This window comes from Larimichthys crocea, unplaced genomic scaffold (assembly GCF_000972845.2).
Source record: "Larimichthys crocea isolate SSNF unplaced genomic scaffold, L_crocea_2.0 scaffold224, whole genome shotgun sequence".
Classification (NCBI taxonomy): Eukaryota; Metazoa; Chordata; class Actinopteri; family Sciaenidae; genus Larimichthys; species Larimichthys crocea.
The window spans coordinates 40734-56038 of NW_020852976.1; the positions used below are offsets into that span (position 1 = coordinate 40734).

At 50.9% G+C, this 15305-nt stretch overlaps 3 protein-coding genes and 1 long non-coding RNA gene across 7 annotated transcripts in view; 2 read left to right on the top strand and 2 right to left on the bottom strand.

The window, feature by feature from the left end:
- Window positions 1-2554: 2554 nt before the first annotated feature.
- mepceb (methylphosphate capping enzyme b) lies at window positions 2555-6929 on the top strand. 2 transcript variants are annotated; one of them, XM_027275863.1, is made up of 8 exons: window positions 2555-2665; window positions 3393-3764; window positions 3840-4096; window positions 4224-4509; window positions 4591-5110; window positions 5201-5413; window positions 5953-6061; window positions 6518-6929. In XM_027275863.1, exons 2-8 carry the CDS (start codon window positions 3400-3402, stop codon window positions 6568-6570), a joined length of 1803 nt encoding a protein of 600 aa, XP_027131664.1. In that variant the 5' UTR covers window positions 2555-2665; window positions 3393-3399; the 3' UTR covers window positions 6571-6929. The 2 variants fall into 2 exon arrangements, with proteins under 2 accessions (XP_027131664.1, XP_027131663.1); XM_027275862.1 differs by lacking the exon at window positions 2555-2665 and adding an exon at window positions 2672-3056.
- Window positions 6930-8054: 1125 nt separating this feature from the next.
- Window positions 8055-11968, bottom strand: LOC109136702 (uncharacterized). Of its 3 annotated transcripts, none has more exons than XM_019261031.2 (7): window positions 11850-11968; window positions 11693-11746; window positions 9942-10046; window positions 9824-9865; window positions 9690-9713; window positions 9497-9601; window positions 8055-8491 (listed from the first exon to the last, which is right to left on the bottom strand). In XM_019261031.2, the coding sequence occupies exons 1-7, from the start codon at window positions 11895-11897 to the stop codon at window positions 8234-8236; spliced, it is 636 nt and encodes a 211-aa protein (XP_019116576.2). In that variant the 5' UTR covers window positions 11898-11968; the 3' UTR covers window positions 8055-8233. The 3 variants fall into 3 exon arrangements, with proteins under 3 accessions (XP_019116576.2, XP_019116575.2, XP_019116577.2); XM_019261030.2 differs by having other exon boundaries at window positions 9942-10049; XM_019261032.2 differs by lacking the exon at window positions 9942-10046.
- Window positions 9468-12741, top strand: LOC109138997 (uncharacterized). Its single transcript, XR_002042065.2, has 5 exons — window positions 9468-9579; window positions 11714-11742; window positions 11868-11955; window positions 11986-12166; window positions 12584-12741. It is a non-coding gene; the product is annotated as an uncharacterized LOC109138997 (long non-coding RNA).
- A 102-nt stretch (window positions 12742-12843) lies between these two features.
- Window positions 12844-15305, bottom strand: part of LOC104936944 (nucleolar and coiled-body phosphoprotein 1) — a 5091-nt gene continuing 2629 nt past the window's right edge. Inside the window, exons 3-5 of the mRNA XM_027275865.1 lie at window positions 14499-14695; window positions 13465-14434; window positions 12844-12951 (exon numbers count right to left, since the gene is read on the bottom strand). Of these exons, the coding sequence (XP_027131666.1) occupies window positions 12844-12951; window positions 13465-14434; window positions 14499-14695 (1275 nt within the window). The remainder of the gene's footprint in view (window positions 12952-13464; window positions 14435-14498; window positions 14696-15305) is intronic.

Consider the following 15305-nt stretch of genomic DNA (forward strand, 5'->3'; position numbering starts at 1 on the left):
GTTATTAAAGTTTGTAATGATCATTTAATCTGTCAGACAGTCTGTGGGACGTTCTCAATACTACTGGTCAGGTTTTAGGACAGTCCTGTGGGTGACCGTCTCAGAACTACGTCCAGGTTTAGACAGTCCTGCAGGGGACGTCACGAAGACACGTCCAGGTTTTTAACAGTCTGTGGGGACGTCTCAGAGATACGTCCAGTGTTTTAGACAGTCTGGGGGACGTCACAGAGACTACGGTCAGGTTTTAGACAGTCTGCAGGACGTCACGGATACTACGTCCAGGTTTTAGACGGCTGGGGGACGTCACGCGAGACTACGTCCAGGTTTTAGACAGTCTGCGGGGACGTCACAGAGACTACGTCCAGGTTTTAACAGTCTGAGGGGCTCACTGAGACCTAAACGTCCAGGTTTTAGACGTCTGTGGGGACGTCACAGAGACTAGGTCCAGGTTTTAGACAGTCTGTGGGGGACGTCCAGAGACTACGTCCAGGTTTAGACAGTCTGAGGGGACTCTTCAGAGACTAACGCAGGTTTAGACAGTCCTGTGGGGACGTAGTCTGCGGGGACGTCTAGAGACTACGGCCAGGTTTTAGACAGTCTAAGGGACGTCTCAGAGACACGTCCAGGTTTTTAGACAGTCTGTGGGGACGTGCGAGGACGTAGAGCTACGTCCAGGTTTAGACAGTCCTGGGACGTCTCAGAGACACGTCCAGGTTTTAGACAGTCCTGGGGACGTCACGAGACTACGTCCAGGTTTTAAAGTCGTGGGGACGTCTAGAGACTACGTCCAGGTTTTTTTAGACAGTCCCGTGGGGACGTCACAGAGACTACGTCCAGGTTTAGTTAGACAGTCTGAGGACGTCACGGAGACTACGTCCAGGTTTTTAGACAGTCGTGATGCGGGGACGTCACTGGAGACTACGTCCAGGTTTTAGACAGTCTGCGGGAACGTCCAGAGACTACGTCCAGGGGTTTTTAGACAGTCTGTGGGGACGTCACGAGACTAGTCCCCAGGTTTTAGACAGTCTGTGGGGACATCTCAGAGACTAACGTCCAGGTTTTAGACAGTCTGGGGGACGTCACGGGACTACGTCCAGGTTTTTAGACGTCTGTGGGTACGTCTCAGAGAACTACGTCCAGGTTTTAGACAGTCGTGGGACGGATGCGGACGTCCAGAGACTACGTCCAGGTTTTAGACAGTCTGGGGGACGTCCAGAGACTACGTCCATTTTAGACAGTCTGGGGGACGTCTCAGAGACTACGTCCAGGTTTATACAGTCTCGGGGACATCACAGAGACTACGTCCAGGTTTTTAGACAGTCTGCGGGGACCTCCAGAGACTAGTCCAGGTTTAGACAGTCTGGGGGGACGTCACAGGAACTAGTCCAGGGTTTAGACAGTCCTTGGGGACGTCTCGAGACGTACGAGACTACGTCCAGGTTTTAGACAGTCTGGGGGACATCACGAGACTACGTCAGGTTTTAGACAGTCTGGGGGGATCAAGCACTGAGACGATACGTCCAGGTTTTAGACAGTCTGTGGGGACGTCACGAGACACTACGTCCAGGTTTTGACAGCTGCGGGGACGTCACGGAGACTACGTCCAGTTTTTAGACAGTCTGAGGGGACGTCAAGGAGACTACGCCAGGTTTAAGACAGTCTGCGGGACGTCACTGAGACTACGTCCAGGTTTTAGACAAGTCTGCGGGGACGTCACTGAGACTACGTCCAGGTTTTAACAGTCTGTGGGGCGCTCAGAGACAGGTCCAGGTTTTTAGACAGTCTGTGGGGACGTCACGAGACGACGACGTCCCAGGTTTAGACAGTCTGCAGGGACGTCACGGAGACTACGTCCAGGTTTTAGACAGTCTGTGGGGAAGTCACAGAGACTACGTCCAGGTTTTAGACAGTCTGTGGGGACGTCACAGAGACTACGTCCAGGTTTTAGACAGTCTGTGGGGACGTCACAGAGACTACGTCCAGGTTTTAGACAGTCTGCGGGGACGTCACTGGGACTACGTCCAGGTTTTAGACAGTCTGCGGGGACGTCACTGGGACTACGTCCAGTCTTTGGACAGTCTGTGGGGACGTCACAGAGACTACGTCCAGGTTTTAGACAGTTTGTGGAACATGTACCTGGCTCTACTTTAGGTTTTCAGTTTCAGTTTTGACTCTCAGACCGAGTTTTAAAGTTCGGGTGAACTTCAGACTCAGATGGTTATTGGCTCTAACCCGCCCATGAGTGCAGGTAAAATGTTCAGGTGTGCAGTGCCTGTTTCACGGCAGGCGGGGAGTTCATGTTACCTGTACCTGTTACAGAGGCTAAAACTCAAACATGTCGGGTTCAAACTTTGATTGACACACTCGTCATGTGTGTTCGCTTCTTGTTGTCTTCTCATGTTTCCCGCCAATCGTTGTTTTTGTCGTTAGACTTTATTTTGGGCCGTGTTCGTGTTTTCAGTCAGGCACTCATCAGGGCGCCCCTCTCCTCCCGCCTCCCCTCGCCTACAACCAATCAGTGCACCGCTTGGTTCGAGCGGCAGTCCTATTGGTCGTCGCTCGGAAGAGGCGGGAGTTTACATCGGCACGCGATTGGCGGGTTCAGTCGTCGCTCACGTGGGCCCGCGCCTGGTGTATAAAGCCGCGCGCTTGGATTTGGAGCCCGGTGAGAGGACACGAGCGGCTAACGGCTAACGGCTAACGGCTAACGGCTGATTTAAGTCATGACGCATCGAGCCGCACACACACGCTGACACGCGCACACACACGCACGGGGGGCTCGGCGCGGGCTCGTTTTCACGCACAGAGCGCGTGCTCCGGGATGTTTCGAGACTTAGCTACTTCCTGCATGTTAGCCGGACGTGGCTAGCTGGAGAAGCTAACTGTTTACCAGTTAGTTTGAATTATTCATGACGGCGCTCCGTGATTGGTGGAGTGAGTGCCAGGGGCGGGGCTAGAGAGGTTTAGTGTATGCAGGGGGAGGTGTGTGTGTGTGTGTGTGTGTGTCAGTGGGCTCGGTGAGGGTGGAGGTCTGTACCTGACAACAGGTGGACAGAGTGAGTACACACACACACACACACACACACACATCATGTCAGGTTCAACATGTTAATAACATGCTAATGTTTGAAGACTCGGGGCTGTCAGCTCCTGGTCCCTCTTCTGGTACTCTCCGGGCTCGTGGTCCAGTTCCGGGCTCGTGGTCCGGCTCCAGGCTCGCGGTCCGGTTCCGGGCTCGCGGTCCGGCTCCAGGCTCGTCGTGGTCCGGTTCCGGGCTCGCGGTCCGGTTCCGGGCTCGCGGTCCGGTTCGACTCCTGCTGTCAGACAGGAAACAGAAATGTCTCGTTGATCGATGATTGATTGGTTCTCTCCCTCTCTCTGATTGGCTACAGGTGGAAGATGATCAGGATGTCATTGGACAAAGAGACTGTCCTCCCCCGTGAGGTCAGCCCCGCCTTCCCCGCCACCCCCGTCAGCCTATCAGAGCAGCCGCCGCTGGCTAAGACCTGCCCCCTCCGGCCTAAAAATGGCATCCATCCGCCCGCTAACAGTCAGCTTCCGCTCACCGCCTCCGCCCCGCCCACTCAGCGGATCGCAAAGAGGCGTTACTCGATGGGCGTCGGCTTCAAGGGGCTGGCCAAGCGGAGGCGGCGTGCCAACAGTGACAGCCAATCAGAGCCTGTGCTGCCAAGTCACTTCCTGTTGGGTGGGAACATCTTTGACCCGCTGAACCTCAACTCGCTATTGGACGAAGACGTCAACAAGTGAGCGCTCGCTGTCAGTGAACGTGTGAATGAAGTGTGTCACCTTTACTCCAACTGTCTCCTCCTCTTCCTCAGGGCGACCAATCAGGAGACACCAAAGTGCTCGCCCCTGCCAACGCGGGGCGGAGACCCCGTGGAGATCCTGGTCCCCCGTGACATCACAGACCCCCTGAACCTGAAGGGGGGGGGCGGGGACGGGAAGGAGGGCGGGGGGGTCCTGCTGTCCCCCCTGAAGTCTAGGAGGAGACACAGGACGAGACACCACGGAGGAGCAGGAGGAGAGAGGGAGGTCATACCTGCCCGACTGTTTCCTTCCACAGCCGGACTGACAGGTGAGACCGAAACACCTGGTGTGACACCGACAGGTGTGAGTTCAAACTGTGACCATGTGATCATGTGAAGTAAATAACCTTCAGATAACGTGTGGGTAACCTTTAACTAACGCTTGTTGTGCTGCAGTTCCTCTGTTGACCAGTGAGGGCAGTGTTTTGGCGTCTCCTCTCCCCTGTGAGCTCAACACGGCCATCACCTGTCGAGACGACATAGCCCCGCCCCCCATCCTCCCCAGGAGACACACCCACCCTCCGCCGGGCCATGCCCACAAGCCCGGTAACCAGGGTGACGGTCGCCAACGGAGACGGCGCCGCACCACCTCGACCAGGTCGGCAGAAACCAGTGCCACGGCAACGATGGCTCAGCCGACCAAATTCCAGACGCCGCTGGTGGGAGGGGCTAAAGCTGGCAGGTGAGTGTTCTCTCAGGTGATATCAAACGCTGTAATCTGATTGGCTGTGTGGTCACATGACCTCTGTGCCGCCCCCTGCAGGTGTGGAGGAGCGCCATCCGGCTCCACACGGCAGCCAGAGAAGAAGAAGGACAAACATCGCTACCAGTACGGAAACCACAGCCATTACTACGGCTACCATGGTTTCTACGGCGACAGGTGGGAGGGGCGGGTCGGGGCGGAGGATGACCCAAGGCTCCGCCTACTTGAAGCCGATTGGTTCAAAGACAGGAAGGTGCTGGACGTGGGCTGCGGCGCCGGTCACATGACGCTAACCATCGCCCGGAGGTTTGACCCCGCCCACATCCTGGGGGTGGAGCTAGACGAACGATTGGTCCACGCCGCTAAGCAGAATGTCAGGCACTTCCTGTCACATGACCTGGTGGTGGAGGAGAGGAGGAGGAGAGGAACGCCAGGACGGGAGGAGGAGGTGGTGGAGGAGCTCCGTCACCTCCTCTCCTTCCCTCTGTCCTTCAGGGTCAGTCGGGGTCCTCTCTCTGCTCCTCCTCTCCTCCCTCCTCCCTCCTCCTCCAGGTTCCCTGGTAACGTCACCTTCGTACAGGTGAGTCTCACTCACGTCTCATCACTGTGACATCATCACTGTGACATCATCACAGTGACATCATCACTGCCATGGTGACTTCTCCCACAGGGCGACTACGTGTCAGAGCGGGAGGCGTGGCCGGGGCGGGGGCAGTATGATGTCATCGTGTGTATGGGCGTGACCAAGTGGGTGCAACTGCAGTCAGGTGACGGGGGCGTGGTCAGACTGTTCAAACGGGCCTATCAGAGCCTGTCGCCGGGCGGATTATTCATCCTGCAGGCGCAACCGTGGAGCAGCTACAGCCACAGCAAGAGAGCCTCGGTAACACACTAAGGTTTACACACGCTAACACACCGCCAGCTTCACACACGCTAACACACCGCCAGCTTCACACACGCTAACACGCCGCCAGCTTCACACACGCTAACACGCCGCCAGCTTCACACACGCTAACACACCGCCAGCTTTACACACGCTAACACACCGCCAGCTTCACACACGCTAACACACCGCCAACTTCACACACGCTAACACGCCGCCAGCTTCACACACGCTAACACGCCGCCAGCTTTACACACGCTAACACGCCGCCAGCTTCACACACGCTAACACGCCGCCACCTTCACACACGCTAACACGCCGCCAACTTTACACACGCTAACACGCCGCCAGCTTTACACACGCCGCCAACTTTACACACGCTAACACACCGCCAGCTTCACACACGCTAACACACCGCCAGCTTTACACACGCTAACACACCGCCAGCTTTACACACGCTAACACACCTCACATACATGTATGTTCACATGTTCATTGGATCATGTATGTTGATGGCGTCATGTGATGTGTTTGATCAGGAGCGGACGTTTCGTCACTTCAGGACGGTCAGACTGAGACCTGAACAGTTCACCTGTTACCTGACCGACAACGTGGGCTTCACCTCATACAGACTGCTCACACACTCAGGTACACACACACACAGGTACACACACACACAGGTGTACACACACACACACACACACACACTCACTCTCAGGTACACACACACACGTACACACACAGGTACACACACTCACACACTCACTCACTCACTCTCAGGTACACACACACACGTACACACACAGGTACACACACACACTCTCAGGTACACACACACACAGGTACACACACACACTCTCAGGTACACACACAGGTACACACACACAGGTCCACACACACACACACACAGGTACACATGTTCATCATGGTCAGTGTTGAACACGTACAGACACAAGCTGCAGTTCCTCTATCGTCCACTTGAGGCTGGCTGCAGACGTGAGTCAGTCTCCATGTTCAAACATCATGCTGACTTCATGTGATTGGTCCATCCTGATGATCTGTGTGTGTGTGTGTGTGTGTGTGTGTGTGTGTGTGTGTTTCCAGGTAACCAGCGGCCGATCTATCTGTTCCACAAAGGCCCCGCCCAGAGGAAGTGAGGTCACCTGGACAGGATGTGACACGTCTCTCTCTGAGGCATCACAGGAAATGCAGCACGTCATCCTCCTGTTTCCGAGGCAACAGGACAGGAGGAGGGAGCTGATTGGTCGTTACATTTGACTGTGAGCTTGCGGCTGATTGGCTGAACAGTGGAGCCACTTTGATGGCGTCACATCACAAAGAACTCGATCTGATTGGACAGCAGGGTCTGTGTGAATGTGGGTCAGCCAAAGCAAAGGATTGTGGGTGATCTGACCTCGGGTCCTGGACACTGACAGGAAGTGACACGTCTGTAGAGGTCGTCTTTTCATTGGTTCATTTTTTTTTTGTTGAAATAAAATCAGAGCGTCAATATAAACAGCTGTACGTCTGCACTGTACACACACTGAGCTAACAGAGGCTAACACGCTGAGCTAACATGCTGAGTTAACAGAGGCTAACACACTGAGCTAACAGCGGTTAACACGCTGAGCTAACAGCGGCTAACCCGCTGAGCTAACAGTGGCTAACCCACTGAGCTAACAGAGGCTAACCCACTGAGCTAACAGAGGCTAACCCACTGAACTAACAGAGGCTAACACACTGAGCTAACAGTGGCTAACCCACTGAACTAACAGAGGCTTACATGCTGAGCTAACAGAGGCTAACCGACTGAGCTAACAGAGGCTAACACACTGAGCTAACAGCGGTTAACACGCTGAGCTAACAGTGGCTAACACGCTGAGCTAACAGAGGCTAACCCACTGAGCTAACAGAGGCTAACACACTGAGTTAACAGAGGCTAACACACTGAGTTAACAGAGGCTAACACACTGAGCTAACAGAGGCTAACACGCTGAGCTAACATGCTGAGTTAACAGAGGCTAACCCACTGAGCTAACAGTGGCTAACCCGCTGAGCTAACAGCGGCTAACACGCTGAGTTAACAGCGGCTAACCCGCTGAGCTAACAGCGGCTAACACGCTGAGCTAACAGAGGCTAACCCACTGAGCTAACAGAGGCTAACCCGCTGAGCTAACACGTTGAGTTAACAGTGGCTAACACACTGAGTTAACAGTGGCTAACACGCTGAGCTAACAGTGGCTAACACGTTGAGCTAACAGTGGCTAACACGCTGAGCTAACAGAGGCCAACCCACTGGGTTAACAGAGGCTAACCCACTGAGCTAACAGTGGCTAACACGCTGAGCTAACACGCTGAGCTAACGGTGGCTAACACGCTGAGTTAACAGTGGCTAACACGCTGAGCTAACAGTGGCTAACCCACTGAGCTAACAGTGGCTAACACGTTGAGCTAACGGTGGCTAACACGCTGAGCTAACAGTGGCTAACACGCTGAGTTAACAGTGGCTAACACGCTGAGCTAACGGCGGCTAACACGCTGAGCTAACAGTGGCTAACACGCTGAGCTAACAGCTAACAGAGGCTAACGGACTAAGTTAACATTTACAGGAAGTGGAATGATGTCACGTGTCACTGCAGGCATGAATTAAGCGGTTTATTGTTCATTAAACACGGGTTATTCAGGTCATGTTAGTTGTCATGGTAACAGTGTCACGTGATGTAGAAAAAACACATGGTTAAATATGAACATATGGTCACATGACGTGACATCAACAATTAACAATTGATTGACAGCTGTAAGCAGGGGGCGTGGCCTCCATCACAGCCCCAGTTCTAGCCCCTCCTCGTTTCCGTGGTAACTGTGGTAGTGGTGGGCGTTGCCTGGCGAGTCCATGGTCAGCCTGACGTCCCGCTCTGCGCTGTCGTCCATCAGGCGATTAAGCCCCGCCTCCTCCCCTCCTTCATACCCGCCATCATGTCCGGTCACCACGCCCACTTCACCATCGACTCCGCCCATCTCCGTAATGGCCACGCCCTCGGTGGGTCCAGGTCGAAGGTCAAAGTTCAACAGCAGAGTCTGAGGGGGCGGGGTCAGACGACACAAGGAGGGTCACATGACACGTTCATGACAACACATCATCGAATGTATCCTCATTAATACTCTGCTCTGATTGGCTGACGCTGGGCAGCAGACTACAGTGACACACCCAAGCATGTTAGCCTTACTGTTAGCATGGTGTTAGCCTTAATATTAGCATGGTGTTAGCCTTAATGTTAACATGATGTTAGCCATAATGTTAGCATGATGTTAGCCTTACTGTTAGCATGGTGTTAACCTTAGTGTTAACATAATGTTAGCCATAATGTTAGCCTTGGTGTTAGCTTTAATGTTAGCTTTATTGTTAGCATGGTGTTAGCCTTATTGTTAGCCTTAATGTTAACATAATGTTAGCATGATGTTAGCCTTACTGTTAGCATGGTGTTAACCTTAGTGTTAACCTTAATGTTAGCATGGTGTTAGCCTTAATATTAGCATGGTGTTAGCCTTACTGTTAGCATGGTGTTAACCTTAATATTAGCATGGTGTTAGCCTTAATATTAGCATGATGTTAGCCTTACTGTTAGCATGGTGTTAGCCTTAATGTTAGCATGATGTTAGCCTTACTGTTAGCATGGTGTTAACCTTAATGTTAACATGATGTTAGCCATAATGTTAGCCTTGATGTTAGCTTTAATGTTAACCTTATTGTTGACATGGTGTTAGCATAATGTTAGCATAGTGTTAGCCTTGGTGTTAGCATGGTGTTATCATAATGTTAGCATAGTGTTAGCCTTATTGTTAGCATGGGGTTAGCCTTAATGTTAGCATGGTGTTAGCATAATGTTAGCCTTAATGTTAGCCTTATTGTTAGCATGGTGTTAGCCTTAATGTTAGCCTTGGTGTTAGCATAATTTTAGCCTTAATGTTAGCCTTGATGTTAGCCTTATTGTTAGCATGGTGTTAGCCTTAATGTTAGCCTTGGTGTTAGCCTTGGTGTTAGCAGTGACGTTGTGTCTACAGTGACGTCACGTGTGACCTCACCTGGTGTCGGCGTTCTCCGTCCTTGCTGGCGTCTCGCTCGCCCGCTCTGTCGCCCAGCTGGTTGATCCACAGACTGTTAGCAGGTGAGGGGAGGAGCTCCGAGCTCTGACACACACACACACACACACACACACGGGGTCATGTGACTGCACCTGAACTGTCAGACTTTCTTTAAACTGGACGAACAGCTCACCTCCAGGGAGTCCATGTGCTCCACCTGCAGGATGTGACATCACAGTGTGAAGGTTTGTGAGCTCATTAACATAATTATAACAGCATCATGACATCGTGTGTGTGTGTGTGTGTGTGTGTGTGTGTGTGTGTTACCATGTTCTCCAGCTGCTGCTGCTCTCTCAGCTGTTGAGGACCCTGAAATAAATCAGCCAATCAGGTCAGGACGTTTCATGACGCTCACTGTGATGTCATAACTCAGGTGACCTCTGACCTCTGAACTCTGACTCGACTCAGATGAAACTGACGACGATGATGATGATGATGAGGAGGAAGAGGAAGAAGACGTTTGTTGACCGACATCAGGAGAAGGAGACGGCTGCTGACACAGTGATGACATCACAACTGCTAATGTTAATGTTGGTGTTAACATGCTAACTGATGTTAACATGCTAACTGATGCTAACAGATGTTAACAGATGCTAACATGTTAACAGATGTTAAGAGATGCTAACATGTTAACAGATGTTAACATGTTAACTGATGCTAACAGATGTTAACAGATGCTAACATGTTAACAGATGTTAACATGTTAACTGATGCTAACAGATGCTAACATGTTAACAGATGCTAACAGATGTTAACAGATGCTAACATGTTAACAGATGTTAACAGATGCTAACATGTTAACAGATGTTAACATGCTAACAGATGTTAACATGCTAAATGATGCTAACAAATGCTAACTGATGCTAACATGCTAACTGATGCTAACAGATGTTAACATGCTAACTGATGCTAACAGATGTTAACATGTTAACTGATGCTAACATGCTAACAGATGTTAACATGCTAACTGATGCTAACAAGCTAACAGATGTTAACATGTTAACTGATGCTAACATGCTAACAGATGTTAACATGCTAACAGATGTTAACATGCTAACTGATGCTAACAGATGCTAACAGATGTTAACATGTTAACTAATGCTAACATGCTAACAGATGCTAACATGCTAACTGATGCTAACAAATGCTAACAGATGCTAACAGATGCTAACATGCTAACTGATGCTAACAGATGTTAACAGATGCTAACATGTTAACAGATGTTAACATGCTAACAGATGTTAACATGTTAACAGATGCTAACATGCTAACATGCTAACAGATGTTAACATGCTAACTGATATTAACAGATGCTAACATGTTAACTGATGTTAACATGTTAACAGATGTTAACATGCTAACTGATACTAAATCAAATCAAATCAATTTTATTTGTATAGCCCAAAGTCACAAAGTACATTTGCCTCAGAGGGCGTTACAATCTGTACAGGGAGTGACACCCTCTGTCCTTAGACCCTCGGTTCCAGTGAGGAAAAACTTGCCCACAAAAACCCTTAACAGATGCTAACATGTTAACTGATGCTAACATGCTAACAGATGCTAACATGTTAACTGATAATAACATGCTAACAGATGTTAACATGCTAACTGATACTAACAGATGCTAACATGCTAACAGATGCTAACATGTTAACAGATGTTAACATGCTAACAAATGCTAACATGTTAACAGATGTTAACATGCTAACAGATGTTAACATGCTAACTGATAATAACAGATGCTAACATGTTAACTGATGTTAACATGCTAACAGATGTTAACATGCTAACTGATACTAACAGATGCTAACATGTTAACTGATGCTAACATGCTAACAGATGCTAACATGTTAACAGATGTTAACATGCTAACAGATGCTAACATGCTAACAGATGCTAACATGCTAACTGATACTAACAGATGCTAACATGTTAACTGATGCTAACATGCTAACAGATGCTAACATGTTAACAGATGTTAACATGCTAACAGATGCTAACATGTTAACAGATGTTAACATGCTAACAGATGTTAACATGCTAACAGATGTTAACATGCTAACAGATGCTAACAGATGTTAACAGATGCTAACATGTTAACAGATGCTAACAGATGCTAACATGCTGTGTACTTACTGTCTGGTCCACCTGCTGTAGGAGGAGCCGCAGGCTGCTGCGTTCCCATGGTAACTACAGCACACACAAACACACACACAAACACACACACACTCAGTGTGCCATTGATCATGATTAGTAATCTGATTACATCAATAATAATACTAATAGTTCTTACAGCCTGGTTCTGATCCAGCAGACAGAACATCATCACAAACATCCACATCCTGGAACACAAATGGGTCGGTCCTGATGGTCCAGTTCTGTCCTGATGGTCCAGTTCTGTCCTGATGGTCCGGGTCCTGATGGTCCAGGTCCTGATGGTCCAGGTCCTGATGGTTCTGTCCTTATAGTCCGGGTCGGTCTGGGGTTCTGAAGGTTCTTTGTGTCTTTTATTGTCCCTCCAGCAGGAAGTGACCCGTCATCATCTCCTCCTCTGTCCCCGCCCCCCTCCTACTGACCGCCGCCGCCCGACACAAACAACCAGATTTATGAGTGAGTGTGTGTGTGTGTGTGTGTGTGTGTGTGTGTGTGTGTGTGTGTGTGTGTGAGTGTGAGAGAGAGTGTGTGTGTGTGTGTGTGAGTGTGAGTGAGTGAGTGTGTGTGAGTGTGTGTGTGTGAGTGTGAGAGAGAGTGTGTGTGTGTGTGTGAGTGTGAGTGTGAGTGAGTGTGTGTGTGAGAGTGTGTGTGTGTGAGTGTGTGTGTGAGTGTGAGTGTGTGTGTGAGTGAGTGTGAGTGTGTGTGTGTGAGTGTGTGTGAGTGAGAGTGTGTGAGTGTGTGTGTAACACTGTTTTAACACCTTACATTAATTTAAATACTTTACCTTCAACAAACCTTTGACAAACCATTTAAATCAAATTAACATAAATTAACATGAATAATTGAAGTGGTCACATTTTGACGTGGTTACAGTTTCTGTCTTTTGAACCAATCAACTGTCATGACATCACTTCCTGTTCATGTCTCCACGTGTCTGATTGACGAGCTGATGACAACAACACGCCAACAACACGCCAACAACACGCCAACAGCTGACAGTAAACACATTTCACAACACACACACACAGAGACCACACTGACGTCCAGAATAAAGTTTATTAAAGTTTATTAAAGTTCATTAAAGTTTATTTAGATGATTGAAGATTAATTCTCCGTTCGTCTCCATGGTAACTCTACTCTGTTTCCTCGCTGCTGCTCTGAGCTGGATTAGCCACCACAGCTACGCTAACCCTCTGCTTCCTGTTGGAGCCATTCTGCTTCCTGTTGGAGCCATGAGTCACCTGATGGTGGCGCTCTCTGTGCCGCCAGCTGAATAAGCTGTGATGACCGGATGATGATTGGTCGCCATATGAATGACTGATCGGACCGAGGAAGCCGAAACGATAAGGTCTGCGAGGAAGAGGAAGAGGACAGCTAGCGTCGGTGCTAGCATCAGAGCTAGCGTCAGTGCTAGCTCTGGAGCCGGCAGGTTCTGTTCTGGACTCGTTGGTGTCGGTCGGTTGGATGCTAACAGCGGGTTCTGCTGTAGCTTCTATGCTAACATCATCTTCAACACTCAGCTCAGTGTTATCTGTGTTAGCATCTATGTTAGCATCAGAGCTAGCATCTGTGTTAGCATCAGAGCTAGCATCTGTGTTAGCATCTATGTTAGCATCAGAGCTAGCATCTGTGTTAGCATCAGAGCTAGCATCTGTGTTAGCATCAGAGCTATCTCCAGAGCTAGCATGAATGCTAAGAGGAGTGGTGGGGTCAGCTGTAGCCTCTGAGCTCTCCTCCTCCTCCTCCTCCTCGGCCTCCTCCTCCTCGGCCTCCTCCTCCTCCTCCTCCTCCTCCTCCTCGGCCTCCTTCAGGCCTCCGTCAGGTGTAACCTGCACGCTAGCTTCAGAGCTAGCACCGTTAGCTTCTCTGATAGCATCGTCTGGACGGACCGACTCCTCCGGTCCGACCTCGGAGCTCGCTGATGTTGGGATGTGATCTGGATGAAGTCCCGGATGGTCCGGTTCAGACCCAGCTGATCCGGATTCTTCAGACTGGGTCAGTGAGGAGGTGAAGGTCAGCGTTGCCTCCTCACTGCTGGAGCTGACCTCTGGACTCCTCATGACTTCTGAGAGACCTCCACCCTCCTGACCCTGCTCGGCGCTGTGGGACGCGGAGGCGGGGGTGAAGCTTGTCGTTGGACCGATGACCCGCTGTGAGGGTTCTGTAGAACCAGTGTGATGGACGCTGGACTCCATGCTCTCCTCAGAGCTCAAACTAAAGCCTGGCAGGGGATCGGGAGCTGATCCGAGAACCTCCTGATGGCCTCCTTCCACAGCCTGGCTTCCTGTCAGCAGACCCAGAACCTCCTGGATGGAGCCAGTCACAGCCTGAAGTCCAGAACCGCCCCCGTCCTGGCTGACCGAGCCGGTTTCCTCTGAGCTTGAGCTCATCCCCTCCTGCAATCCTGGATCTGGATCCGGTTTGTCCGCCTGGCGGTGTCTGTGGAGGTCAGCGGGCGGAGGCGGCGCCGGTCCATCCGAGTCATCAGAAAGTGGTGACGCCTCGCTGCCTGTGCTGTTGTTAAAGTCATCGAGGTCATCAGAAATCGTCGTGTGGTCATTCCTCATTGGCTGATCTCTCATCACTTCCTCTGAGGACTCAGTGATGATCATGTGATCAGCGTGCTCCTCCCTCATTGGCTGGATGTCCTGTGACTTTGTTTCTTCACTGGTGACATCATCAGTGATGTCATCGATCTCGCTGCTTCTGCTGTCATCGTCTGATCTAGAGAACAAACAGACGATCAGATTGGTCGGTCATGAAGCAGCGGCGGTCCAATCGTGTTTACCTTGCTCGTGCTCCCGCGGCGCTCCCCCCCTCCTCCTCCTCCTCCTCCTCCTCCTCAGCGATGATGAAGATGGCGAAGCTCACTGTGATGTTTGTTTTGGTGTCCTCCACCTGCACGACCAGCCGGGGCGGGGCTTCAGGGACAAGGGGCGGGGCTTCAGGGGAGGCCACTCCCACCACAGGAAACACTGCTGACAGCTGGAGTTTCAAAATAAAACAGTCTGATGTTAATGTGAAGATCAGGATGTGGTCTGTGATGGTCTGTGGTGGACTGTGGAGGACTGTGGTGGTCTGTGGTGGACTGTGGAGGTCTGTGATGGTCTGTGGTGGACTGTGGTGGACTGTGGAGGTCTGTGATGGTCTGTGGTGGACTGTGGAGGACTGTGGTGGTCTGTGGAGGTCTGTGGTGGACTGTGGAGGTCTGTGATGGTCTGTGGTGGACTGTGATGGTCTGTGGAGGTCTGTGGTGGACTGTGATGGTCTGTGGAGGTCTGTGGTGGACTATGGTGGTCTGTGGAGAACTGTGGTGGTCTGTGGAGGACTGTGGTGGTCTGTGATGAACTGTGATGAACTGTGATGAACTGTGATGGTCTGTGATGGACTGTGGTGGATTGTGGTGGACTGTGATGGTCTGTGGTGGTCTGTGGTGGTCTGTGGTGGACTGTGATGAACTGTGATGGACTGTGATGGATTGTGATGGACTGTGATGAACTGTGATGGATTGTGGTGGACTGTGGTGGACTGTGGTGGACTGTGGAGGTCTGTGGTGGTCTGTGATGGTCTGTGGTGGACTGTGGAGGACTGTGGT

What these genes read in the sequence shown, in the direction of transcription:
- mepceb (XM_027275863.1), top strand. Translation starts at nt 3,400, where the DNA reads ATGATCAGGATGTCATTGGACAAAGAGACTGTCCTCCCCCGTGAGGTC. An exon ending in GGAGGGGCTAAAGCTGGCAG is followed by an intron (nt 4,510 to 4,590) that starts GTGAGTGTTCTC and finishes CGCCCCCTGCAG; the next exon opens with GTGTGGAGGAGCGCCATCCG. An exon ending in CAGACTGCTCACACACTCAG is followed by an intron (nt 6,062 to 6,517) that starts GTACACACACAC and finishes GTGTGTTTCCAG; the next exon opens with GTAACCAGCGGCCGATCTAT.
- LOC109136702 (XM_019261030.2), bottom strand. Translation starts at nt 11,897, where the DNA reads ATGTGGATGTTTGTGATGATGTTCTGTCTGCTGGATCAGAACCAGGCT. An exon ending in TACAGCAGGTGGACCAGACA is followed by an intron (nt 10,050 to 11,692) that starts GTAAGTACACAG and finishes TCACTGTGTCAG; the next exon opens with CAGCCGTCTCCTTCTCCTGA. An exon ending in ACGGAGAACGCCGACACCAG is followed by an intron (nt 8,492 to 9,496) that starts GTGAGGTCACAC and finishes CCGCCCCCTCAG; the next exon opens with ACTCTGCTGTTGAACTTTGA.